This window comes from Xenopus tropicalis, chromosome 4, assembly GCF_000004195.4.
Source record: "Xenopus tropicalis strain Nigerian chromosome 4, UCB_Xtro_10.0, whole genome shotgun sequence".
Classification (NCBI taxonomy): domain Eukaryota; kingdom Metazoa; phylum Chordata; class Amphibia; order Anura; family Pipidae; genus Xenopus; species Xenopus tropicalis.
In genome coordinates, this window is record NC_030680.2 from 147,682,914 (window position 1) to 147,710,041 (window position 27,128).

Below are 27,128 nucleotides of genomic sequence, written 5' to 3' on the forward strand. Positions count from 1 at the left end.
CGGCAAAAGCGCCCAGAACTCGTCGCGCGTTTGTATCCGGCGTTAAACTTTTCCCGTTTCCCGTTCCTTGATGAAAGGAGGATGAATCAGAAGCCATTAGCGGAGCCGGGCGAGCAGCTGTTCCGAGGAGCCTTCTGGCAATACTTCTGTCACACAGGCTTGTTGTTCCGGCGGAACATTCATTTCTCTGCCTTTGTAGCATTCGGCAGGATAAACATTATGGCGCAGGAGTTTGATAAAGATAAGTTCTATTGACGCCCCCGCTGAGTATCGCTGTGTCTTAAGATCTCGTTTAACTTATGTAATTAGGCACTCGCAGGGTCGGACTGGGCCGGGGGGGCGTCAGGAAAAACCTAAAGGGGCCTCACTCACCCAGACCCGATCCCTACCTGCCCTCCCCTGCTGCCCCCTCTACCCCAATCACAAGGAGGTGGCAAGCACCATCAGACAGTAGGGCAAGATGGAGACTGTAGGGCAAGATGGAGACTGTAGGACAAGATGGAGACAGTAGGGCAAGATGGAGACAGTAGGGCAAGATGGAGACAGTAGGGCAAGATGGAGACAGTAGGGCAAGATGGAGACAGTAGGGCAAGATGGAGACAGTAGGACAAGATGGAGACTGTAGGACAAGATGGAGACAGTAGGGCAAGATGGAGACAGTAGGGCAAGATGGAGACAGTAGGGCAAGATGGAGACAGTAGGGCAAGATGGAGACTGTAGGACAAGATGGTGACAGTAGGACAAGATGGAGACTGTAGGACAAGATGGAGACAGCAGGGCAAGATGGAGACAGTAGGGCAAGATGGAGACTGTAGGACAAGATGGAGACAGTAGGGCAAGATGGAGACTGTAGGACAAGATGGAGACAGCAGGGCAAGATGGAGACAGCAGGGCAAGATGGAGACAGTAGGGCAAGATGGAGACAGTAGGGCAAGATGGAGACAGTAGGGCAAGATGGAGACAGTAGGGCAAGATGGAGACAGTAGGGCAAGATGGAGACAGTAGGGCAAGATGGAGACAGTAGGGCAAGATGGAGACAGTAGGACAAGATGGAGACAGTAGGGCAAGATGGTGACAGTAGGGCAAGATGGAGACAGTAGGACAAGATGGAGACAGTAGGGCAAGATGGAGACAGTAGGGCAAGATGGAGACAGTAGGGGAACACAAAGACAGCAAGACAAGATGGATAAAGCAGGGCTAGATAGAGACAGCAGGAAAGGTTGGAGACAGTAGGGCAAGATGGAGACATGTGGGAAACAGAGAGACAGGAGGGCAAGAAGGACCCACAGAGTAAGACAGAAACATCAGGGGGGACAGTAGGGAACAATGGATCCAGTTAACAAGATGGAATCCATAGCACTGAGTGGAACTTTCTGTGTTGCCCGACTGAGAGCCGTTGGGTTATTCACATTCTCCCATTCGCTTTCTGCCCAAGTCACAAAGCTCCTGATAATCTCGTCCGGTCCCTGGAAATGGGATTTGTTTTTCTCTCACACATTTCTGCTTGGGCTTCTGTTGTAAATGTCATCTCTAAAGTGTCATCTCATGTATAATTACCTGTACGTGCCGAGCTTCTCCGGCTAAACACCCATACTCTCTAATGCCCACACTGTAAATAAATATCCCCTGACATGGGAACCCGGAGAGGCTCTAGCAAACCTGCTGTAGGACTGCCAGCCGGGAAACTGCCAGCCGGGAAACTGCCAGCCGGGAAACTGCCAACTCCTCACTCATATTTATTTATTTATGTGATTAAACTCAGTAACCACATTCTCACTACTAATCTCAGCCACTGTTTCACCAACACTCACATTACAGCCCATAAGGAATATCTGGCACCCAACAGGACATTCCATTGGGCGCTTAGGCCACTAGTGCCACATAGTGTTGGGTGCCCAGATATGGAGATAGGATCCTTACCACTGGTATTGCTGGTATGGGGGGGCAACTGGGTGTCAGGGATTGGCTGCATTGCTGGTATGGGGGGGGCTACTGGGTGTCAGGGATTGGCTGCATTGCTGGTATGGGGGGCTACTGGGTGTCAGGGATTGGCTGCATTGCTGGTATGGGGGGCTACTGGGTGTCAGGGATTGGCTGCATTGCTGGTATGGGGGGGGCTACTGGGTGTCAGGGATTGGCTGCATTGCTGGTATGGGGGGCTACTGGGTGTCAGGGATTGGCTGCATTGCTGGTATGGGGGGGCAACTGGGTGTCAGGGATTGGCTGCATTGCTGGTATGGGGGGGCTACTGGGTGTCAGGGATTGGCTGCATTGCTGGTATGGGGGGCTACTGGGTGTCAGGGATTGGCTGCATTGCTGGTATGGGGGGGCTGCTGGGTGTCAGGGATTGGCTGCATTGCTGGTATGGGGGGGGCTACTGGGTGTCAGGGATTGGCTGCATTGCTGGTATGGGGGGCTACTGGGTGTCAGGGATTGGCTGCATTGCTGGTATGGGGGGGCTACTGGTGTCAGGGATTGGCTGCATTGCTGGTATGGGGGGCTACTGGGTGTCAGGGATTGGCTGCATTGCTGGTATGGGGGGGGTAACTGGGTGTCAGGGATTGGCTGCATTGCTAGTATGGGGGGCTACTGGGTGTCAGGGTTTGGCTGCATTGCTGGTATGGGGGGCTACTGGGTGTCAGGGATTGGCTGCATTGCTGGTATGGGGGGCTACTGGGTGTCAGGGTTTGGCTGCATTGCTGGTATGGGGGGCTACTGGGTGTCAGGGATTGGCTGCATTGCTGGTATGGGGGGCTACTGGGTGTCAGGGTTTGGCTGCATTGCTGGTATGGGGGGTTACTGGGTGTCAGGGATTGGCTGCATTGCTGGTATGGGGGGCTACTGGGTGTCAGGGATTGGCTGCATTGCTAGTATGGGGGGCTACTGGGTGTCAGGGATTGGCTGCATTGCTAGTATGGGGGGCTACTGGGTGTCAGGGTTTGGCTGCATTGCTGGTATGGGGGGCTACTGGGTGTCAGGGTTTGGCTGCATTGCTGGTATGGGGGCTACTGGGTGTCAGGGTTTGGCTGCATTGCTGGTATGGGGGGCTACTGGGTGTCAGGGTTTGGCTGCATTGCTAGTATGGGGGGCTACTGGGTGTCAGGGATTGGCTGCATTGCTGGTATGGGGGGCTACTGGGTGTCAGGGTTTGGCTGCATTGCTGGTATGGGGGGCTACTGGGTGTCAGGGATTGGCTGCATTGCTGGTATGGGGGGCTACTGGGTGTCTGGGTTTGGCTGCATTGCTAGTATGGGGGGTTACTGGGTGTCAGGGATTGGCTGCATTGCTGGTATGGGGGGCTACTGGGTGTCTGGGTTTGGCTGCATTGCTGGTATGGGGGGGGGCTACTGGGTGTCAGGGTTTGGCTGCATTGCTGGTATGGGGGGTTACTGGGTGTCAGGGATTGGCTGCATTGCTGGTATGGGGGGCTACTGGGTGTCAGGGATTGGCTGCATTGCTAGTATGGGGGGCTACTGGGTGTCAGGGATTGGCTGCATTGCTAGTATGGGGGGCTACTGGGTGTCAGGGTTTGGCTGCATTGCTGGTATGGGGGGCTACTGGGTGTCAGGGTTTGGCTGCATTGCTGGTATGGGGGGCTACTGGGTGTCAGGGTTTGGCTGCATTGCTGGTATGGGGGGCTACTGGGTGTCAGGGTTTGGCTGCATTGCTAGTATGGGGGGCTACTGGTGTCAGGGATTGGCTGCATTGCTGGTATGGGGGGCTACTGGGTGTCAGGGTTTGGCTGCATTGCTGGTATGGGGGGCTACTGGGTGTCAGGGATTGGCTGCATTGCTGGTATGGGGGGCTACTGGGTGTCTGGGTTTGGCTGCATTGCTAGTATGGGGGGTTACTGGGTGTCAGGGATTGGCTGCATTGCTGGTATGGGGGGCTACTGGGTGTCTGGGTTTGGCTGCATTGCTGGTATGGGGGGGGCTACTGGGTGTCAGGGTTTGGCTGCATTGCTGGTATGGGGGGTTACTGGGTGTCAGGGATTGGCTGCATTGCTGGTATGGGGGGCTACTGGGTGTCAGGGATTGGCTGCATTGCTGGTATGGGGGCCTGGGGGGCTGCTGGGTGTCAGGGATTGGCTGCATTGCTGGTATGGGGGGCTACTGGGTGTCAGGGATTGGCTGCATTGCTGGTATGGGGGCCTGGGGGGCTGCTGGGTGTCAGGGATTGGCTGCATTGCTGGTATGGGGGGCTACTGGGGGTCAGGGATTGGCTGCATTGCTGGTATGGGGGGCTGCTGGGTGTCAGGGATTGGCTGCATTGCTGGTATGGGGGGCTACTGGGTGTCTGGGATTGGCTGCATTGCTGGTATGGGGGGGCTGCTGGGTGTCAGGGATTGGCTGCATTGCTGGTATGGGGGGGCTGCTGGGTGTCAGGGATTGGCTGCATTGCTGGTAGTAAGGTTCCCACCTCACCCCTTTATTACCGGCCACATATTGAACCCACACCCTGCATGGCTAATTAGCAATTAATATATAAGTGCATGCTGCAGACTGAACTGGTTTATGTGCCGCCATGCAGTTTGTATCTAAATGAATTGCTAACTGGCCCGGTTGGATGTGGGCTCAGTATGAGGCTGGTAGTAAAGGGGGTGAGTGGATCCCCAGCTGGTAGGAACCTGAGTCCATTATCTGTAAGAGGGGGGAATGTTAGGGTAACAGAGCCCAAATCAGTAACCAGATATTTAAAGGGGAACTTTACCCCAAAACCGTATAGATCTGTAATTCTAAGCAACTTTCCAGTTCCCATTGGATCTGATTTCAAAGTAATTTAAATTCCGTTCTTGCAAATCCAGTTTCCCAGGGGCTTGCGCGGCAGTGAAAGGGTTAGCCATTGGGCCATTGGGCCATTGGGCCGCCAGTTAAGAGGCTGCTTTTCCAGCAGGAAGTTCCCTCCGCGACTAATGCCTCCGCTGAGTAAAGTGCTCAGTGAGCAGATCTATAAATTATATTTTCTGAAAGCAGCAATATCACCTGTAATAATGGCGACTCTTTCCCTATCCCCCCCCTACGGGGAAGGCGCCCCCTCCAAATAACAATGTTCCCAACAAAGAAAGGGCGACTGTCACAAAAAATGGAAAGAAAGGGAAAAAAAAAAATGAAAAAGAGAGAAAAAAAAAATTTATTTAGTTTACAGAAAGGGAGTGAGTTTTATTGCTGTACCAACAGCACCACCTATTGGCCATTCTGTGCATAGCAGGTGTCAGTTTAGCCTACTGTTTGATTTCATTATTATCTTTAGTATAAATGTTTATGGCTGTATTTTGCCCCAGGACCCATTATACGGGACTTTGGCACCATTTTGTGTCTAATGTTATTTGTCGTTGGGCCCTCAGCACCGCACAGGGCCCATATAGGAACAAATATGCTGCAGAATTTACCCCTAAATTGATGGCACTATATAAATAATAATAATAATAATAATAATAAAACCTATGCAGGGTGTGCATTATCTAGCAATAGTACAGGAAGGGGGTCTATTAAACAGAATTTTTTTTGGGGGGTGTTTTGCTTTAATCTTACTGAAAACATTTGAGCCAATAGGATTGCTTTGTCACCAACATGGATTTATGCAGCTAAGTCCCCATTATGTACATGGTACTGTCTTATCTCAGGCAGCTAGTTCTACCCCCCTAATTGTACCCCTAACCAACTGCCTCTTACCCCACACCGACAGCCCTGGACTCCATTAAGCAGGGACTATTAACCCTTTACCCCCTTCCCCTATACCCCAAACTTAACCCTCTTCTACATGCATTCCTAGCCTGGTCAAGTGAACCTTTAGTATGATGAAGAGAGTAATATTCTGAGACCGTTTGCAATTGGTCTTCATTTTTTATTATTTGTAGTTTTTTAATTATTTCAGCATCTCTCCAGCTTGGAGTTTCAGCAGCTATCTGGTTGCTGAGGTTTAAATTACCTTAGCAACCAGGGCATCCTGGTAGCTCCTAGCAGAAAATGGCATTGCTGAATGTAGGGGTGTCTGGATAATGGGTTTACAGATAATAGATTGCATGTCCGGACTGTTGCCTTTCTGCTGGGGTGCAACTTCATGGCCCAAAACAAAACCTTGACCCCCATGTGTACATGTGACCCGATCCCCTCTGGCAGCACCTACCCTTCTCCCACTGGGCCAGGGGAGGGCACCCCGCAGTTGTGAGCTCTGCTCCCCCCAATAAATATGCTATTGGGCCCCTAAGAGTGCTTGGAACATTGCGGGGCATACGGCCGAGCCCGACGATGATTTGGGCCAAGTTCCCGCTGAAGCAGACCCATTAGGAGACAGATGACAATGCAGTAATTAGCATTTATACAGACTAAGCGTTCGGCATGGGAGCTGCTCACTTTACAGTCAATGGTAGTTGAGTTTATTGTGAAACCAATCAGCAGAATGTGGGGTTGGTGACAGACAGCGAGCTCTGTACAAACAAAGCCATGCTGCCATTAAACCACACGCTTTCTCAGCATCCATGACAGCTTATCCCCTCAAATTAATTCCTCATATCCTGGCACTCGGCCTGTCTCTCATACGGCCCCGGCCAAGTGTAGTGCTGGCTAATAGCACGGAACAGAGTCGCAGCGTGGCGCTCGCCGAGGGACATTTGGCCTTTATTCAGCGGCTAAAGATGATACACTCGCTGGCAAAAATAGCAATTTATTAGGAGGAAATGTTACATTACAGGTACAGGGGCGGATTTCTCAGCGTAGGTGTTAAACTGCATCGGCGCAGTTAGTAATATAAATAATATAACCCTATAGTTTCCTGCCTCCTACATACGGGCGCTGTGTGTCCAGCTGAGGGCCCATTGCACTGAGCAGGGAAACATGTTTTCTGGTGATCTGAGCCCAAAGCATCTCCTATGTTTCTCTGTTATATGTCAAACCGCGGTTCTTCTGCACCGTTGTATAATGTACCGACTGAGAGGCCTTCTGGGAATCCCTTCAATTATTAGTCTTATAGCTGGGGGTGATTTTTGTGTTTGGGGAGGCTAAATTCCATTCCATGTATAATACCCCAGAACCCACAGCAGATAAATACAGTGCCAATTCCATGTATAATACCCCAGAACCCACAGCAGGATAAATACAGTGCCAATTCCATGTATAATACCCCAGAACCCACAGCAGGATAAATACAGTGCCAATTCCATGTATAATACCCACAGAACCCACAGCAGGATAAATACAGTGCCAATTCCATGTATAATACCCCAGAACCCACAGCAGGATAAATACAGTGCCAATTCCAGGTATAATACCCCAGAACCCACAGCAGGATAAATACAGTGCCAATTCCATGTATAATATCCCCAGAACCCACAGCAGGATAAATACAGTGCCAATTCCATGTATAATACCCCAGAACCCACAGCAGATAAATACAGTGCCAATTCCATGTATAATACCCCAGAACCCACAGCAGGATAAATACAGTGCCAATTCCATGTATAATACCCCAGAACCCACAGCAGGATAAATACAGTGCCAATTCCATGTATAATACCCCAGAACCCACAGCAGGATAAATACAGTGCCAATTCCATGTATAATACCCAGAACCCACAGCAGATAAATACAGTGCCAATTCCATGTATAATACCCCAGAACCCACAGCGGGATAAATACAGTGCCAATTCCATGTATAATACCCCAGAACCCACAGCGGGATAAATACAGTGCCAATTCCATGTATAATACCCCAGAACCCACAGCAGGATAAATACAGTGCCAATTCCATGTATAATACCCCAGAACCCACAGCAGATAAATACAGTGCCAATTCCATGTATAATACCCCAGAACCCACAGCGGGATAAATACAGTGCCAATTCCATGTATAATACCCCAGAACCCACAGCGGGATAAATACAGTGCCAATTCCATGTATAATACCCCAGAACCCACAGCAGGATAAATACAGTGCCAATTCCATGTATAATACCCCAGAACCCACAGCAGGAAGTAGGAGGAGGAGCTTGAACACTGTGTGCTGCTGCTGAGTGTTTGGGCCTGCTTTACCCTACTGAACCACCAGATGTCCTCCCGCAGCCCAGGCCTGATGCTTCGGTCTGGGCTTGCTCTGTCAGGCCAGCCCCAGGCTTCATCAAGATCTAGGCCTGGTGGTTTGGCTGCTAAGAGCCAGAGTGAGTATGAAGCAGAGGGCCAGGAAAAACAACTTTATGGCCCAGCAGATGATGTTGCTGCGGATTTACCTGCACTGAAGCCAGGAGATCAGGGCTTCCAGATTAACATGGCTGCCTGTATCAGGGCTTACAAGAAGAAAAAGGCTGAGAGTGAGTCCCTTAAAGCCCAAATAAAGAAAAAGAAGGGGGAGTGCAGCAAGTTGACCAGCAGTGCCAGACCCAGAAAGAAGCAGGAGATTGCTGCCCTGCAGGAGAAGCTGGAGGAGCTGGAGGCAGAAGTATCTCTCCTGGGGCAGAGGATTGGGCCTGTGAGGGAGGCCTTTGACAACCAGGACAAGTTTAAGGAGAGGAGGCAGAGGGACAAGGACCTGCTGAAAATGAAACACCGCTCCATATCTGTATCATCCGGTGATGAGAGTGCAGCCCCCTCCTCCAGGTACAGTGTCTCCCTGGGCCCCAATCCCTCTCCTTCCCAGAGTCCTGTGGCCCCCTCTGGCTCCCCTGGGCTACTCACTGAAATAAAGGGCCTGGAGTCTCCCACCCTGAGGCCACACAAGTTGGTTTTCTCAGCGGATGAGATTGAGGACATTGATCCTAAAGAGAAAGTTAAAGCAAGAAAAAGTGTAAAAGCCAAAGAAACCTCATTGTTTGTATTTGCAGAGGAGGATTTCCCTGTATTACCGGCTCCTGCTACTCAGGGGGCCCCCCCAGGTAAGCCTGTTACCTCTGTTACTGTGGGTGCCCTGTCTGCCTCTGCCCCCCGGGCACCTTGTTCCCTGGCCTCTGGCAGCCCCCCCTGTGTGTCTGGGATGGAAACTGGGAAATGTGTCTCTAAACCATCTTACCTTGCTGAGAGCTCTGGGAAAGGCATCATTGCATGTACTGTTATTCCTTCTGTGCTGTCACATCCAGCCCTGTATACACAGGTGCCTACAACTCCCAGCATCCCCTCTAGTCCCACTGACACTGGGAAAAGCAAGACTGTTGGTTTTTGCGGGAAAATTAAGCCAGGTAAATCTTTGCCTACATCTCCCATGATCCCCTCTGGTTCCTTTGAGGCTACCGAGAACTCTGCCATATGCCCCCCAGGCATCATTGCATGTACTGTTATTCCTTCTGTGCTGTCACATCCAGCCATGTATACAGAGGTGCCTACAACTCCCAGCATCCCCTCTAGTCCTACTGACACTGGGAAAAGCAAGACTGTTAGTTTTGGCGGGAAATTAAGCCAGGTGAATTTTTGCCTACATCTCCCATGATCCCCTCTGATTCCTTTGAGGCTACTGAGAACTCTGCCATTTGCACCCATAACAACATTCCACGTACTGTTGTTCCTTCTGTGCTGTCACATCAGGATGCAGCCCAGTATACAAAGGTGCCTACAACTCCCATCATCCCCTCTGAGGCGGTTAACCCAGCAGGGACTGTATTTGACCAGTTTGAGGATGCAGTTGACATCAGGGAGGTTTCTGGTAGAAAGGAAGCTTGTTTTTCATCAGTGCCTACAACTCCCATCATCCTCTCCTGTTCTGTTATAAAGACAGTGGAAGGTCAGTTTGAGGATGCCGCTGACATCAGGGGAGAAGAGGTCTCTGACAGGAAAGTGTCTTCATCTCCCATCATCATCTCCAGTCCAGCTGCAGGGACAGTGAGCCGTCGGTCTGAGGGTGTCATTAGCACTGTGGAAGGAGAACTCTGTGACAGGCAGCTCCGGAATATACTGACTACAACTCCCATGATTCCCTGTGGTGTATCGGATTTGGTTGCAATTCAGAAAGACACTGAAACCAGGGGTAGAGGGACTGTTAAAAATACTTTTACAAAAAAATCTGTTACCTTGGTGGGTTCTGGGGAGGTTGTGGGTAAAGCACCTCCTAATGTCAATCCTACTGCTTTGTCTCTTTCCCCTGAGCAGGGCCACAGGTCTGTCCTTTACCCCCAGGTTATAATCATCAAAGCCAAGCAACCTCCAGCCAATGAGGGGGCTCCAAAGGCTCCTGTTAATGTTGTATCTGTGGCTGATGGCAGTGCTGTAAGATCTGTGGGGGGTATGGCAGTGCCTGTACCCGAGGTGCCCGGTATATCTGTGCCCAACACTGTGCCTGTAAGATCTGTGGGGCTGAATCCTGTGGGAGGTATGGCTGCTGGTGTGGGTGAGCCTGTGCCCAAGGTGCCTGCTGAGCCTGGTGTATCTGTGCCCAACACTGTGCCTGTAAGATCTGTGGGGCTGAATCCTGTGGGGGGTATGGCTGTGCCTGTATCAGAGGTGCCCGGTATATCTGTGCCCAACACTGTGCCTGTAAGATCTGTGGGGGGTATGGCAGTGACTGTACCCGAGGTGCCCGGTATATCTGTGCCCAACACTGTGCCTGTAAGATCTGTGGGGGGTATGGCAGTGACTGTACCCGAGGTGCCCAGTATATCTGTGCCCAACACTGTGCCTGTAAGATCTGTGGGGGGTATGGCAGTGACTGTACCCGAGGTGCCCGGTATATCTGTGCCCAACACTGTGCCTGTAAGATCTGTGGGGCTGAATCCTGTGGGGGGAATGGCTGCTGGTGTGGGTGAGCCTGTGCCCGAGGTGCCTGCTGAGCCTGGTATAACTGTGCCCAACACTGTGCCCGTGAATGCTGTGAGTGGGAGTGTGGGGGATTCTATGGTGAGAGAAAGACTGACTCCTGGCACTAGTCAGAGATCCTTTGCCAATGTAACATCTACTGGTAGTTTTTCATCAAGGGGTCCTGTAAATTCCTCTGTAAGAACAGCTGCAGGGGGTCCCCAGCACTTCCTGGTCCACTTGCTGGCCCGGGTCCATCCTCTAGTGGTGGGGGTATGGGGGGTTACTCATCGGATGCCGCCAGGCGCAAAAAACGCAGTAAAGCTGCAATGGATAAGTGAGGGCCCCCCGCCTGGCAGGGACACTGTTATAGATAGGGTGTTGGAACTGGGGTTTGTGGCAGAGGATTTTCATATGTTTGTTCACAACACTGTTTTCAGAGATTATACCATCAGCTTTGTGAGGCTACAGGACCTTGACACCTTCTGGGCCAATTACAGGAAGGCTGAGGCGGAGGGTAAATGGGTCGGCTTTAAAACCATTGTGGTCTCCAGACCGGGCATTGTGAAGGTCACCATACTTGTGGACAATGAGTCCATTCCCCCTGCAGACCTGAGGGTTTGGCTTAAGAGGTACGGGGAGGTGTTAGGAGGAGTACAGAAAGACCTGGATGGAAGGGGTATTTGGTCAGGGGGTTGGCACGTCCGGTTCCGCCTACGTACCGTAGGGAATGTCACACAACACATCCCCAGCTCTGCTTACATTGGTAAAGACAGAGTTTACTGTTTCTACCCAGGCCAGCCCAGGCAGTGCTGGAAATGTGGCTCATCCAGGCACTTCAGTATGGACTGTGACAAGCTGAAGTGTGCCTTGTGCCTTGGCTTTGGGCATGTGGCTAAAGGATGCCCCAAAAGTATCAGGTGCAATCTTTGCGGAGAACTTGGCCACGCATACAGTAAGTGCCCTATGTCGTGGCAAAGTATTGAGGATGAGTTTCTTGAAGAGATGGGTCATCCTGATTATGCCACCCCCCCAGCTCAGCAGGCTCCTGTCAGAACTATAACTACCACTCCATCTGTACCCCAGGGTACTACAGGGCCTCCCATGTGTAGGTCAACTCAGTCAGCCAATGTTGTAAGTCTTTTGGCTGCTTCCTCTACCCCTTGCCCATCCCCTCCCTCATCCTCTCTCCATCACCAATCATCTTCTTCCCACCCATCCCCTCCCCCTCGCCAGTCTTCTTCCCACACATCCCTTCCCCCTCGCCAGTCTTCTTCCCACCCATCCCTTCTTCCTCGCCAGTCTTCTTCCCACCCATCCCTTCTTCCTCGCCAGTCTTCTTCCCACCCATCCCTTCCTCCTCGCCAGTCTTCTTCCCACCCATCCCTTCCCCCTCGCCAGTCTTCTTCCCACCTATCCCTTCCTCCTCGCCAGTCTTCTTCCCACCCATCCCTTCCCCCTCGCCAGTCTTCTTCCCACCCATCCCTTCCTCCTCGCCAGTCTTCTTCCCACCCATCCCTTCCTCCTCGCCAGTCTTCTTCCCTTCGCCCATCTTCCCCCCTCGTCCTTCCTCTCCTCTTCACCCATCTTCCCCCCCTTGTCCTTCCTCTCCTCTTCACCCATCTTCCCCCCTTGTCCTTCCTCTCCTCTTCACCCATCTTCCCCCCTCGTCCTTCCTCTCCTCTTCACCCATCTTCCCCCCCTCGTCCTTCCTCTCCTCTTTACCCATCCTCACCCTCTCGCTCTACTCGAAGTGTTCAGAGGGAAGAGGGCTGGTCTAAGGTGGGTAAGTCTAAGAAGGATAAGAAAAGGAGGGGTAAAATGAAGCTTGGCATGACCGAGGGGAAGAGTAATGCTGTGCCCCTTGCGGAGAACAGGTTTGGGCCTTTATGTTGGGCTGACCAAGTGGAGTTAGAGGAGGAGGAGGAGCGGTTGGCTAATGAGCTTGGGGAGGATTCCCATGATGACAATAGTTCTTCTTCCTCTGACCTCGAGGACATTCCTGTTGAGGAAGCAGAAAGGTTTCCCTTTGGGCTCTCAGCTAAGCGGGAGGGTTCTGATGATGACAGAAGGACAAAGAGGCAGGCGAAAGCCTCCAGAATTTAATCACTCTGTAATGGCTGTCCCCCCTCCAATTCGCTTTGCGACCATTAATGTCGCGAGTGTGAGGTCTGTAAGTGCAAGAGAATCGGCCTATTTTTTGTTCTCCCGAATTGAGGCAGAAGTTTTATTTTTGCAGGAGACCAGGCTATGTCATCTGGCCGATATACATAAAGCTAAAAAAGAATGGAGTCACGGTCCCTCCTATTGGTCTCTTGCAGCCGAGCCTTACAGTGGAGTGGCGGTCCTTTTTAAGACCGATAGGGTAACAATCAAACGGGTGATTGAAGTAGAGATGGGTCGTTGCATGGTCCTTGACGTCCTGCTGAACGGGCAAGATCTTCGCCTGATTAATATTTATGGTCCTCAGTCAAACGGGGCGAGGAAGGACCTGTTTAGCAGGATTAAGCCCTTTCTTTTTACAGCCCAGTTGGTAGTTTTTGGCGGTGATTTTAACACCGTGACTAGGCGTATGGACAGGGGAAGTGCCGCAGGCCGACTGGGCTCTGATACTCCTTTCCTAAATAGCATAGTCAGAGAGGCCGGTCTTGTGGATGTGCACATTCGCCACTACCCAGACCGCACGGGGTTCACCTTCTATAGAGGTATATGTAGGAGTAGGATAGACAGGTTTTTTGTTAAAGAAGACTCTGTAACATCGCCCCCCGAGGTGATGGCTGTGGAGTTTTCTGATCACTGTATGTTGTTGGTTTCCCTGAATGTCTCTCAGACCCCTCAGAGGGGTAAGGGTTTATGGCGCTTAAATTCGGCCCTCCTGGGGGAGGAGTGGGTAAAACAGTCTTTCAGGGACTTTTTTCAGGACCAGGAATCTTTAATAGATGTCTGCAGCAGTAAGGTTGAGTGGTGGGAGATGGTCAAAAGAAGGATCGCAGGACTCTTTCGAGGCCTAGCAAACAAAATACAAATTGATAAATATCGTGCCTATCTTGCCCTCAGGAGGAAGCTTGACAGACTGGTGTCTGATGGCGGTGATCGTGGGGAGATCACCAGAGTTAAGGCTCTGATGAAGGAGTATCAGTATGACAGGTACTCTTCCCTGGTTCTGGAAAGGGATTACGGGCCTTACCACTCACCTGACCCTTACCAGAACTGTAGGGAAGCAGCTTCCCGCAAGTTTGTACATGGCTTGCGAAATGAGGCCGGGGTGCTTGAGACTTCGGTTCCAGGCATCCTAGGCGTTGTTGAAAACTATTATACTGGACTCTTGAAGGAACAAGAACTCAGCCCGGCTAGAATGTCTTCCTTCCTGGACGAGACTCCTATTCAGAAAGATAATGACATTCCTTTTGATGATTTGGTGGGTGAGATTGAGGTTGATGAAGTCATGACGGCCATTGATAGCCTAAACCTTAAAAAGTCACCAGGGCCTGACGGTCTTACGGCCGAGTTTTATAAAGAGTTTCGAGACGTTTTGGCACCTTGTCTCACGGAGATTTTTAATAGCTCCCTGGCCGAGGGTTTACTCCCTCCCTCCATGAGACACTCAGCCTTAATCTTGCTCTCCAAGGGTTTTCCTCTCCTCTTCACCCATCTTCCCCCCCTCGTCCTTCCTCTCCTCTTCACCCATCTTCCCCCCCTCGTCCTTCCTCTCCTCTTTACCCATCCTCACCCTCTCGCTCTACTCGAAGTGTTCAGAGGGAAGAGGGCTGGTCTAAGGTGGGTAAGTCTAAGAAGGATAAGAAAAGGAGGGGTAAAATGAAGCTTGGCATGACCGAGGGGAAGAGTAATGCTGTGCCCCTTGCGGAGAACAGGTTTGGGCCTTTATGTTGGGCTGACCAAGTGGAGTTAGAGGAGGAGGAGGAGCGGTTGGCTAATGAGCTTGGGGAGGATTCCCATGATGACAATAGTTCTTCTTCCTCTGACCTCGAGGACATTCCTGTTGAGGAAGCAGAAAGGTTTCCCTTTGGGCTCTCAGCTAAGCGGGAGGGTTCTGATGATGACAGAAGGACAAAGAGGCAGGCGAAAGCCTCCAGAATTTAATCACTCTGTAATGGCTGTCCCCCCTCCAATTCGCTTTGCGACCATTAATGTCGCGAGTGTGAGGTCTGTAAGTGCAAGAGAATCGGCCTATTTTTTGTTCTCCCGAATTGAGGCAGAAGTTTTATTTTTGCAGGAGACCAGGCTATGTCATCTGGCCGATATACATAAAGCTAAAAAAGAATGGAGTCACGGTCCCTCCTATTGGTCTCTTGCAGCCGAGCCTTACAGTGGAGTGGCGGTCCTTTTTAAGACCGATAGGGTAACAATCAAACGGGTGATTGAAGTAGAGATGGGTCGTTGCATGGTCCTTGACGTCCTGCTGAACGGGCAAGATCTTCGCCTGATTAATATTTATGGTCCTCAGTCAAACGGGGCGAGGAAGGACCTGTTTAGCAGGATTAAGCCCTTTCTTTTTACAGCCCAGTTGGTAGTTTTTGGCGGTGATTTTAACACCGTGACTAGGCGTATGGACAGGGGAAGTGCCGCAGGCCGACTGGGCTCTGATACTCCTTTCCTAAATAGCATAGTCAGAGAGGCCGGTCTTGTGGATGTGCACATTCGCCACTACCCAGACCGCACGGGGTTCACCTTCTATAGAGGTATATGTAGGAGTAGGATAGACAGGTTTTTTGTTAAAGAAGACTCTGTAACATCGCCCCCCGAGGTGATGGCTGTGGAGTTTTCTGATCACTGTATGTTGTTGGTTTCCCTGAATGTCTCTCAGACCCCTCAGAGGGGTAAGGGTTTATGGCGCTTAAATTCGGCCCTCCTGGGGGAGGAGTGGGTAAAACAGTCTTTCAGGGACTTTTTTCAGGACCAGGAATCTTTAATAGATGTCTGCAGCAGTAAGGTTGAGTGGTGGGAGATGGTCAAAAGAAGGATCGCAGGACTCTTTCGAGGCCTAGCAAACAAAATACAAATTGATAAATATCGTGCCTATCTTGCCCTCAGGAGGAAGCTTGACAGACTGGTGTCTGATGGCGGTGATCGTGGGGAGATCACCAGAGTTAAGGCTCTGATGAAGGAGTATCAGTATGACAGGTACTCTTCCCTGGTTCTGGAAAGGGATTACGGGCCTTACCACTCACCTGACCCTTACCAGAACTGTAGGGAAGCAGCTTCCCGCAAGTTTGTACATGGCTTGCGAAATGAGGCCGGGGTGCTTGAGACTTCGGTTCCAGGCATCCTAGGCGTTGTTGAAAACTATTATACTGGACTCTTGAAGGAACAAGAACTCAGCCCGGCTAGAATGTCTTCCTTCCTGGACGAGACTCCTATTCAGAAAGATAATGACATTCCTTTTGATGATTTGGTGGGTGAGATTGAGGTTGATGAAGTCATGACGGCCATTGATAGCCTAAACCTTAAAAAGTCACCAGGGCCTGACGGTCTTACGGCCGAGTTTTATAAAGAGTTTCGAGACGTTTTGGCACCTTGTCTCACGGAGATTTTTAATAGCTCCCTGGCCGAGGGTTTACTCCCTCCCTCCATGAGACACTCAGCCTTAATCTTGCTCTCCAAGGGTTTGGATCAGTCCAGAATTGAGAACTGGCGCCCCATAGCCCTTCTCAATGTGGACAGGAAAATTCTGGCAAAAGTGTTGTTTAATCGTCTCTTTCCTCTAGCGGAAAGATTACTTTCCCCCTCACAGCACTGCTCCGTGAAAGGCCGGAGCACCTTTTCTGCCGTCCTTGGCATCCGGGAGGCTTTGGAGCGGTGCAGGGCCTGTGAATGGGGGAAGTACCTGCTGGCGTTGGACCAGTCTAAGGCCTTTGATAGAATCAACCACAAATATCTCTGGTTACTCCTTCGCAGATACGGTCTCCCGGGGAGGTTTATTAATTGGCTTAAAGTTTTATATCGAAGGGCCGAAAGCTTCCCTCTTGTGAATGGCTGGTCTGGCGCGTCCTTTTGGGTCTCTTCTGGGGTCAGGCAAGGGTGCCCCTTGAGCTCTCTGCTGTATGTCTTCGCCATAGATCCGTTTATTAGGCGGCTTGATGGTGATGCTTTGGCAGGAGTTCCCCTGGCACCCGGGAAGGCCTTGAGGGTCGCTGCCTATGCCGACGATGTCACGGTCGTTGTGTCCAGTGGGGAGGAGGCAGATGCTGTGGCATTGATTGTGCAGGACTATTCAGAAGCTTCGGGTTCATTGATTAACAGGAACAAGTGTGAAGCTTTCTGGATGGGGAAGGGAGATCCTGCCTTTGATCTTCCGGATGTCTTCCCTGTGGCCCAATCCAGAATTAAAATCCTTGGAATTGAATTTGGCCAGGGCGATTATGCCATCCCAAATTGGGAGCAAAAGTTGGAAACGGCATCTGCGTTGGTCAACCGATGGAAAGGGTTAAAGTATACCTTAAGGCAGAGGGTTGATTTGATCAAGACTTATCTGGTCCCAATTTTTCTTTACGTCAGCTATGTGTGCCTTTTGCCTCAGTCTTTCTATGGCAGGATTTGTTGTCTGTTTTTCCTACTTTTGTGGGGAAACAAAATGAACCTCATCAAGAGGAATGTCACCTACCTGCAAAGGAAGGAAGGGGGCCTTAACATGCTAAACCCCATTGTGTTCTTTGTGAACAACTTTATTAAGTACAACTTCAGCAACCTCCTTCTGGAGAAGCCTCCTTTGTGGGCAGATATCTTCAGGATTTGGGTCTCTCCTTTTCTTGGGGAATGGATGAATGGCGGCTTGGTAAAGAGTATGCGAATCCGGCACGGCCCTGTCCCGCCTTATGTTGCAGGGGTTCTGAAAGCTATGCGGCGATGGTGCATTACTGTGGGTGAAGTCAAGTCCTCTACTAGGAAGGAGATCGATAGGAGGGTCTTGAGATCCTACTTTTATGCACCATTGGCCCTGAAAGATTGCCCAGACGAAGTAATGAGAGTAGGGCTCTCCTTAGTGAACTCTCCCAGGATTCCATCCAAGTTCAGGGATATCGCCTGGCGCTCCTTCCATGGGAAACTTTATGTTAGTGGGAACGTGAAGCACAAGTGCACCGATGACCGTGACTGTCCACGGGAGGAATGCTCTGGGAAGGTGGAGACCATGGACCACTTCCTGCTTCATTGTCCCTTTAACATTGAAGTATACAAAGAAGTGTCTAATGCCTTGGGCATTCCCTGCCTCTCTGGTTTAGATTACCAGGAGTGGGCCTACGGGGCATTCAGGTGTCACCAGGGTTTTGATTTGAGCACACTTTTTCTAGTTAGTTCTGTCGTCCGCTTTTACACTTGGAATGCACGGTGTCAGGTTCCCATTAGGCACAAAGTTCTCCCCTGTTCAGAGGTGGTGGGTTCCATACTGGGTGAGCTTTGGAAGATTCGCTCTTTTGAGAGGCAGAGGATGGATGCGGCACGGTGGGCGTCTTTATGGCGCGGGTTTTGTTTTCGGCCTCCTTGAAACCCTTTATCCACTTGGCCCTTTCTGATTGGCCTCTCTGGTGTGGGGCTGGTCTCTCCCACTCCCTTTAGATTTTTTTAATTCCTCAGAGATTTTTTATGATTGGGCTCGTGCTGTTTTAGGTGAGTAACCTGCGTCTTTGTCTTTCTGTCCTTAGGGTTGGGGTAGGTTTTTGTTTTGAGAGGAAATACTGCGGAATTGTATACATGTAAATATATGCTAAGTTTTAACTTCTGTTTATATTTATGGAATTTGTTTTATTTTAAACAGAATATTTGTTTTGTGTTTGTAATTATTTTGTTTGTTATTAAGTTGCTTGTTTTCAATAAAAAATTAGCAGGATAAATACAGTGCCAATTCCATGTATAATACCCCAGAAAGCACCACAGGATAAATACAGTGCCAATTCCATGTATAATACCCCAGAACCCACAGCAGGATAAATACAGTGCCAGTTCCATGTATAATACCCCAGAACCCACAGCAGATAAATACAGTGCCAATTCCATGTATAATACCCCAGAACCCACAGCAGGATAAATACAGTGCCAATTCCATGTATAATACCCCAGAACCCACAGCAGATAAATACAGTGCCAATTCCATGTATAATACCCCAGAACCCACAGCAGATAAATACAGTGCCAATTCCATGTATAATATCCCAGAACCCACAGCAGGATAAATACAGTGCCAGTTCCATGTATAATACCCCAGAACCCACAGCAGGATAAATACAGTGCCAATTCCATGTATAATACCCCAGAACCCACAGCGGGATAAATACAGTGCCAATTCCATGTATAATACCCCAGAACCCACAGCGGGATAAATACAGTGCCAATTCCATGTATAATACCCCAGAACCCACAGCAGATAAATACAGTGCCAATTCCATGTATAATACCCCAGAACCCACAGCAGGATAAATACAGTGCCAATTCCATGTATAATACCCCAGAACCCACAGCAGATAAATACAGTGCCAATTCCATGTATAATACCCCAGAACCCACAGCAGGATAAATACAGTGCCAATTCCATGTATAATACCCCAGAACCCACAGCAGATAAATACAGTGCCAATTCCATGTATAATACCCCAGAACCCACAGCAGGATAAATACAGTGCCAATTCCATGTATAATACCCCAGAACCCACAGCAGGATAAATACAGTGCCAATTCCATGTATAATACCCCAGAACCCACAGCAGGATAAATACAGTGCCAATTCCATGTATAATACCCCAGAACCCACAGCAGGATAAATACAGTGCCAATTCCATGTATAATACCCCAGAACCCACAGCAGATAAATACAGTGCCAATTCCATGTATAATACCCCAGAACCCACAGCAGATAAATACAGTGCCAATTCCATGTATAATACCCCAGAACCCACAGCAGGATAAATACAGTGCCAATTCCCATGTATAATACCCCAGAACCCACAGCAGGATAAATACAGTGCCAATTCCATGTATAATACCCCAGAACCCACAGCAGGATAAATACAGTGCCAATTCCATGTATAATACCCCAGAACCCACAGCAGGATAAATACAGTGCCAATTCCATGTATAATACCCCAGAACCCACAGCGGGATAAATACAGTGCCAATTCCATGTATAATACCCCAGAAAACACAGCAGATAAATACAGTGCCAATTCCATGTATAATACCCCAGAACCCACAGCGGGATAAATACAGTGCCAATTCCATGTATAATACCCCAGAACCCACAGCGGGATAAATACAGTGCCAATTCCATGTATAATACCCCAGAACCCACAGCAGATAAATACAGTGCCAATTCCATGTATAATACCCCAGAACCCACAGCAGATAAATACAGTGCCAATTCCATGTATAATACCCCAGAACCCACAGCGGGATAAATACAGTGCCAATTCCATGTATAATACCCCAGAACCCACAGCAGGATAAATACAGTGCCAATTCCATGTATAATACCCCAGAAAACACAGCAGATAAATACAGTGCCAATTCCATGTATAATACCCCAGAACCCACAGCAGGATAAATACAGTGCCAATTCCACGTATAATACCCCAGAACACACAGCGGGATAAATACAGTGCCAATTCCATGTATAATACCCCAGAACCCACAGCAGGATAAATACAGGGCCAATTCCATGTATAATACCCCAGAACCCACAGCGGGATAAATACAGTGCCAATTCCATGTATAATACCCCAGAACCCACAGCAGGATAAATACAGTGCCAATTCCATGTATAATACCCCAGAACCCACAGCAGGATAAATACAGTGCCAATTCCATGTATAATACCCCAGAACCCACAGCGGGATAAATACAGTGCCAATTCCATGTATAATACCCCAGAACCCACAGCGGGATAAATACAGTGCCAATTCCATGTATAATACCCCAGAACCCACAGCAGATAAATACAGTGCCAATTCCATGTATAATACCCCAGAACCCACAACAGGATAAATACAGTGCCAATTCCATGTATAATACCCCAGAACCCACAGCGGGATAAATACAGTGCCAATTCCATGTATAATACCCCAGAACCCACAGCGGGATAAATACAGTGCCAATTCCATGTATAATACCCCCCAACAACAGAGAATGATCACATTGATCACTATTGGTGCATTAGAACTAATGACCCCCCTTGTGATTAATGATTTGGTGAAAGGGCTTTTAAACATGTGAATATTGATGGCCAAAATAAATGTTGCAATAGCCTAAAAGGAACGAGTCGCAGGCAGAATCAATGACTAATTAAAATGCTGAAAGATGATACATATTAGTAACGGAGACGTAATGAAAAACAGTGATAATTATGTTGGAAATGCGTTATGCATGAAATTAATCTAAAGGGTAAACTATTCTAATCTGATGGAAATACCGGCCAGATAATAAATGTATGGGCCAAAGTGTAGCCGCTTACCAGAAGCCGGGGGGGGGCGAGGAGCCGGCACGGCCATGATTGAGCGCTCCAGGCCACCGTACCCTAACTTATCTAATGCACTAATGCTTCTGTCTCATTCCCTCCCACCCGGATAGCCAGGAGCTGGGAGTTACTAGCCCACACATTAAAGGGAAAGTAACGGCAGAAATTAACCTTATGTGGCTGCAGTCATGAGAGTTGCTGGTTGGTGAAAGCACCTATGAGACAGACAGGCAATGAGACAGGTCTATTAGACAGAATGGCAGACTGGAAGACAGGCCTATTAGACTGACAGACTATGAGACAGGCCTATTACACCGACAGGCAGAATATGAGATTAGACAGACAAACTATAAGGGTGAAGACACACGGAGCTACTAGTAGCAGTTACTTGTCACGGCTACTAAAACAGACAATGCTGATCATTTGCTGATAACTGTCTCTATGTGTGTTTTAGCAGAGGCTTGGGGTGGGGGTGGCTGGGCCCTTGGGGTGGGGGTGGCTGTGCGCTTGGGGTGGGGGTGGCTGTGCCCTTGGGGTGGGGGTGGCTGGGCCCTTGGGGTGGGGGTGGCTGGGCGCTTGGGGTGGGGGTGCCTGGGCCCTTGGGGTGGGGGTGGCTGGGCACTTGGGGAGGGGTGGCTGGGCGCTTGGGGTGGCTGGGTGCTTGGGGTGGGGGTGGGGGTGGCTGGGCGCTTGGGGTGGCTGGGTGCTTGGGGTGGGGGTGGGGGTGGCTGGGTGCTTGGGGTGGGGGTGGGGGTGGCTGGGCGCTTGGGGTGCCTGGGCCCTTGGGGAGGGGGTGGCTGGGCGCTTGGGGTGGCTGGGTGCTTGGGGTGGGGGTGGCTGGGCGCTTGGGGTGGGGGTGCCTGGGCCCTTGGGGTGGGGGTGGCTGGACGCTTGGGGTGCCTGGGCCCTTGGGGAGGGGGTGGCTGGGCGCTTGGGGTGGCTGGGTGCTTGGGGTGGGGGTGGCTGGGCGCTTGGGGTGGGGGTGCCTGGGCCCTTGGGGTGGGGGTGGCTGGGCACTTGGGGAGGGGGTGGCTGGGCCCTTGGGGTGGGGGTGGCTGGGCACTTGGGGAGGGGGTGGCTGGGCCCTTGGGGAGGGGGTGGCTGGGTGCTTGGGGTGGGGGTGGCTGGGCGCTTGGGGTAGCTGGGCACTTGGGGTGGGGGTGGCTGGGCACTTAAGGGAGGGGGTGGCTGGGCACTTGGGGTGGCTGGGTGCTTGGGGTGGGGGTGGCTGGGCACTTGGGGTGGGGGTGGCTGGGCACTTGGGGAGGGGGTGGCTGGGCCCTTGGGGAGGGGGTGGCTGGGCCCTTGGGGAGGGGGTGGCTGGGTGCTTGGGGTGGGGGTGGCTGGGCGCTTGGGGTAGCTGGGCACTTGGGGTGGGGGTGGCTGGGCACTTAAGGGAGGGGGTGGCTGGGCACTTGGGGTGGCTGGGTGCTTGGGGTGGGGGTGGCTGGGCACTTGGGGTGGGGGTGGCTGGGCCCTTGGGGTGGGGTGGCTGGGCACTTGGGGAGGGGGTGGCTGGGCGCTTGGGGTGGCTGGATGCTTGGGGTGGGGGTGACTGGGCACTTGGGGTGGGGGTGGCTGGGCGCTTGGGGTGGCTGGATGCTTGGGGTGGGGGTGACTGGGCACTTGGGGAGGGGGTGGCTGGGCGCTTGGGGTGGCTGGATGCTTGGGGTGGGGGTGACTGGGCACTTGGGGTGGGGGTGGCTGGGCACTTGGGGTGGGGGTGACTGGGCACTTGGGGTGGGGGTGACTGGGCACTTGGGGTGGGGGTGGCTGGGCCCTTGGGGTGGGGGTGGCTGGGCCCTTGGGGTGGGGGTGGCTGGGCCCTTGGGGTGGGGGTGGCTGGGCGCTTGGGATGAGGGTGACTGGGCACTTGGGGTGGGGGTGGCTGGGCACTTGGGGTGGGGGTTGCTGGGCACTTGGGGTGGGGGTGGCTGGGCACTTGGGGTGGGGGTTGCTGGGCACTCAGGGCACATAACAAATGATTAGTTACACAAAATGTTTTTGGCTTGGGCCCCACCCAGTTGCCGGCATGGCTACAGGGCCCCGACACGCACTTTGCCCACCACTTGCCTAACGAACAAACAGCTTGTGCGGCAGATGAACCAGAGCCGGATTATCCGCTAACCTTTCCAAAGGCAAAGCAGATGGAATCATGGGATAACAAGTCACAGGCTGCCGGGGGCACAAACGGGCACTAGAACTGCTGGCTGTGCCCCCTGGGCCTGGGCATCTCCTCATGTGATACTGTCGTGCCAGGGCTAGCATGGTAGGGGTTAATTAAAGGAAAGAGCCAAATAAGTGCAATGGGGGCACCTGGGCTGAATCATTATAGTGGGTGGAGAAGCTGATCATTTACAGGGGCTGCAGCTGGCACATTTACAGTATTGGGTACCCCTACTGATGCCAGTGTTATTATATTATAAGGGAAGTAGATTGCAAGCTCTTTTGGGCAGGGCTCCCTTCCCCTCCTGTATCGGTTACTGATTGCTTTATATGTTACTCCTTGTAGATTGTAAGCTCTTTTGGGCAGGGCTCCCTTCCCCTCCTGTATCGGTTACTGATTGCTTTATATGTTACTCCTTGTAGAGTGTAAGCTCTTTTGGGCAGGGCTCCCTTCCCCTCCTGTATCGGTTACTGATTGCTTTATATGTTACTCCTTGTAGAGTGTAAGCTCTTTTGGGCAGGGCTCTCTTCCCCTCCTGTATCGGTTACTGATTGCTTTATATGTTACTCCTTGTAGAGTGTAAGCTCTTTTGGGCAGGGCTCCCTTCCCCTCCTGTATCGGTTACTGATTGCTTTATATGTTACTCCTTGTAGAGTGTAAGCTCTTTTGGGCAGGGCTCCCTTCCCCTCCTGTATCGGTTATTGATTGCTTTATATGTTACTCCTTGTAGAGTGTAAGCTCTTTTGGGCAGGGCTCCCTTCCCCTCCTGTATCGGTTACTGATTGCTTTATATGTTACTCCTTGTAGAGTGTAAGCTCTTTTGGGCAGGGCTCCCTTCCCCTCCTGTATCGGTTACTGATTGCTTTATATGTTACTCCTTGTAGAGTGTAAGCTCTTTTGGGCAGGGCTCCCTTCCCCTCCTGTATCGGTTATTGATTGCTTTATATGTTACTCCTTGTAGAGTGTAAGCTCTTTTGGGCAGGGCTCCCTTCCCCTCCTGTATCGGTTATTGATTGCTTTATATGTTACTCTGTATTCCCAATGTATGAAACCCACTTATTGTACAGCGCTGCGGGATATGTTGGCGCTTTATAAATACATGTTACTAATAATAATAATAATAAGTATCCTGTTACGGTAAAGGTGCCCCCCCTACTGGCGGCAGCGACATGGCACATAGTGGCACTAAGTACCGGCGCCCGAGGAGCCCAGGGAGCAGCGACATGGCACATAGTGGCACTAAGTACCGGCGCCCGAGGAGCCCAGGGAGCAGTGACATGGCACATAGTGGCACTAAGTACCGGCGCCCGAGGAGCCCAGGGAGTAGCGACTTGGCACATAGTGGCACTAAGTACCGGCGCCCGAGGAGCCCAGGGAGCAGCGACATGGCACATAGTGGCACTAAGTACCGGCGCCCGAGGAGCCCAGGGAGCAGTGACATGGCACATAGTGGCACTAAGTACCGGCGCCCGAGGAGCCCAGGGAGTAGCGACTTGGCACATAGTGGCACTAAGTACCGGCGCCCGAGGAGCCCAGGGAGCAGCGACATGGCAGATAGTGGCACTAAGTACCGGTGCCCGAGGAGCCCAGGGAGCAGCGACATGGCACATAGTGGCACTAAATACCGGCGCCCGAGGAGCCCAGGGAGCAGCGACATGGCAGATAGTGGCACTAAGTACCGGTGCCCGAGGAGCCCAGGGAGCAGCGACATGGCAGATAGTGGCACTAAGTACCGGCGCCCGAGGAGCCCAGGGAGTAGCGACATGGCAGATAGTGGCACTAAGTACCGGCGCCCGAGGAGCCCAGGGAGCAGCGACATGGCACATAGTGGCACTAAGTACCGGCGCCCGAGGAGCCCAGGGAGCAGTGACATGGCAGATAGTGGCACTAAGTACCGGCGCCCGAGGAGCCCAGGGAGTAGCGACATGGCAGATAGTGGCACTAAGTACCGGCGCCCGAGGAGCCCAGGGAGCAGCGACATGGCACATAGTGGCACTAAGTACCGGCGCCCGAGGAGCCCAGGGAGCAGCGACATGGCAGATAGTGGCACTAAGTACCGGTGCCCGAGGAGCCCAGGGAGCAGCGACATGGCACATAGTGGCACTAAGTACCGGCGCCCGAGGAGCCCAGGGAGCAGCGAGATTTACACTTTCCTTTCTCAAAATATCTCTAAATTATTCAGACAATTAGAATGTGAATATATTTTTATATTTCTGGGCTGCGCCAAGGGCTGGGGGTCACTATGTAATTACGCTCGTTACACTAACGCTTCTTTTGCAGCTTCGGCTCCCGGCAAAATTATATTTTTTTCAATTAATTTCACAACTTTTTCTCTCTTGCAGCCTGTCAATCAAGGCTGTCATTATCAGACGGAAATGAACCCCCTCGCTCAGTCCAACCCCCGGTAAGGAACGCGGCTCCGGCTATTAATATCCAACCTGCCTTTCTCTATGGTTATTGTATGTAGCCTTGTAAAGGAGAACTAAACCTTCCTGGTGAGTCTGTACAATCAGCTCCTCCCAGACGGCACCTACGGTCGGCCATTACTAAATCACCCCGACAGCTGATAGGCCAGGTTGTTTGATCATCAATTCATTGGCCAACAGGTGGCTGATAAACAGCTACAGTATGTAGAACCTGATCTACGGGGGCCAATGTTTGTTACACTAAATCCTTTGTGCCTGGGGGTGCCACCTTCTTATTTACTATTATTCCAGCCTTTGGGTCAGGGGAGCAGGCTGGGGCATCACATGGGGTGGGGAAATGGGCAGAATGGGCAGAGTGGGCAGGGAAATAGGCAGAATGGGTAGGGAAATGGGCAGAGTGGGCAGGGAAATGGGCAGAGTGGGCAGGGAAATGGGCAGAGTGGGCAGGGAAATAGGCAGAATGGGCAGGGAAATGGGCAGAGTGGGCAGGGAAATAGGCAGAATGGGTAGGGAAATGGGCAGAGTGGGCAGGGAAATGGGCAGAGTGGGCAGGGAAATAGGCAGAATGGGCAGGGAAATGGGCAGAGTGGGCAGGGAAATGGGCAGAGTGGGCAGGGAAATAGGCAGAGTGGGCAGGGAAATAGGCGGGGCGGGCAGGGAAATGGGCGGGGCGGGCAGGGAAATGGGCAGAGTGGGCAGGGAAATGGGCAGAGTGGGCAGGGAAATGGGCAGAGTGGGCAGGGAAATGGGCAGAGTGGGCAGGGAAATGGGCGGAGTGGGCAGGGAAATGGGCGGAGTGGGCAGGGAAATGGGCGGAGCGGGCAGGGAAATGGGCGGAGTATAGTCAGGTCTGGCCTTATAAGGGGTAATCTGTCAGCGAGAGGGTCAGGGAAGGGGGGGATTTGTATAACACATGAGTAATTCTGGCTCCGGCCCTGACTGGTTAATTGCCGCCTGGGTTGTTCAGCTCCCGGCCGGGTGTTAACCCTATTTGTGCCGAGCGCAGAGAGAGTGAGGGTTGTTGGGCTGCTGCTGTACGAAGCTGAAATAAAGCAAATGCTTCAGAGAGGGATGAAATAAAGGGCAGGGCCCATTGGGGGGGCTATAAAGGCACCGGGGGAGCCGAGAGGCAGAACAATATGTTAGTAGCCACCGGGCTTAGAGTTTGTCTGGTTGCAACACAGAGCCCCCCATTCCCCTCCAGCTCTCATAGGTCTCTTTCTATTTAGCTCCGCCCCTAGCAACATCACATCTTGTCCTCTGCACTGTGGCAACCCCAGTCTTGTGTAAGAGAATTGTCCCACTTGCCCACGGCTAAATGCACGCAATCGATATACTGCCCCAGTGTCCATATGCACTTACCCACA

The 27,128-nt window shown here is 51.5% G+C and overlaps 1 protein-coding gene across 1 annotated transcript in view; it reads left to right on the forward strand.

Annotated features, from left to right (window-relative positions):
- Positions 1-27,128, forward strand: part of c3orf67 (chromosome 3 open reading frame 67) — a 157,930-nt gene that overhangs the window by 123,344 nt on the left and 7,458 nt on the right. The window contains exon 16 of the mRNA XM_002935046.5: positions 25,678-25,739. Coding sequence (XP_002935092.3) covers positions 25,678-25,739 — 62 coding nt within the window. The remainder of the gene's footprint in view (positions 1-25,677; positions 25,740-27,128) is intronic.